The sequence below is a fragment of the Pundamilia nyererei genome, unplaced genomic scaffold (assembly GCF_000239375.1).
Source record: "Pundamilia nyererei isolate P.nyererei 1_Seehausen unplaced genomic scaffold, PunNye1.0 scaffold00568, whole genome shotgun sequence".
Classification (NCBI taxonomy): domain Eukaryota; kingdom Metazoa; phylum Chordata; class Actinopteri; order Cichliformes; family Cichlidae; genus Pundamilia; species Pundamilia nyererei.
In genome coordinates, this window is record NW_005187969.1 from 43,797 (window position 1) to 44,706 (window position 910).

The 910-nt window shown below is 53.6% G+C and overlaps 1 protein-coding gene across 1 annotated transcript in view; it reads right to left on the reverse strand.

Moving 5' to 3' along the window:
* patl1 (PAT1 homolog 1, processing body mRNA decay factor) overlaps positions 1–910 on the reverse strand; it is a 12,319-nt gene that overhangs the window by 3,761 nt on the left and 7,648 nt on the right. The window contains exons 9-10 of the mRNA XM_005754453.2: positions 648–734; positions 3–137 (exon numbers count right to left, since the gene is read on the reverse strand). Coding sequence (XP_005754510.1) covers positions 3–137; positions 648–734 — 222 coding nt within the window. The remainder of the gene's footprint in view (positions 1–2; positions 138–647; positions 735–910) is intronic.

Below are 910 nucleotides of genomic sequence, written 5' to 3' on the forward strand. Positions count from 1 at the left end.
GCGTGGTTAGGGGGCCCGTGAGGTGGTGGGGGGCCCATTCGGTGACCGTGCGGAGGAGGAGGGCCTCCGAAGAAGGGTCTGAAACCTCCCCCGCCTGGCAGCAGAGGAGGAGGACCGCCGCGGGGAAATCCTGCCACCTGGACACACGGGACAGTCGAGAACCTGAGAAGCTGTGAGGGAGCGTTCGCTGACATGTCATCGATCACGCTTAACGAGGTAGCCTAACATGTAAGTAATAACAACATGTATGTAAAAACATCCATCCGCTTCTCCTTTTCAGGGTCGCGGGCTCTGGAGCCTATCCCAGCTGTCATTGGACGAGAGGCGGGGTACACGCTGGACAGGTCGCCAGTCTGTCGCAGGGCTAACACACAAAGATGGACAACCATTCGCTCTCACATTCACTCCTGCAGTCACACCTGTGGGCAATTTGATCAATTAACTTATCCCCACTAACTGCATGTCTTTGGACTGTGGGAGGAAGCCGGAGGACAGAACCCTCGCAAACACGGGGAGAACATGCAAACTCCACACAGACAGACCCTGATGGTGGAATTGAACTGGTTGTGTGTAATAACAACATGTATATGTGTAATAACAACATGTATGCAAGTCTGTGTGTGTGTGTGTGTGTGTGTGTGTCTGACCTGAGAGTTGAGCAGCTGGGCGCGTTGAATCTGCGACAGAACAGGACCGACTCTGGGGGGGAACGGGCCGCGGCACAGAGGAGAGTTCTGACAACACACAAAAAAGTGACGTCAGAGTAAAACACGGTGATGAGGTCACATGACCGCGCTGTTTGTGGGGAAAACTAAAATCGGAGCAGCTGGGCCGAAGCTGTAAATATGATTCCCGCCTTTATAAACATAGACGGGTCCTTCCTGGACCTTTGTGGGTGTGACTACACACA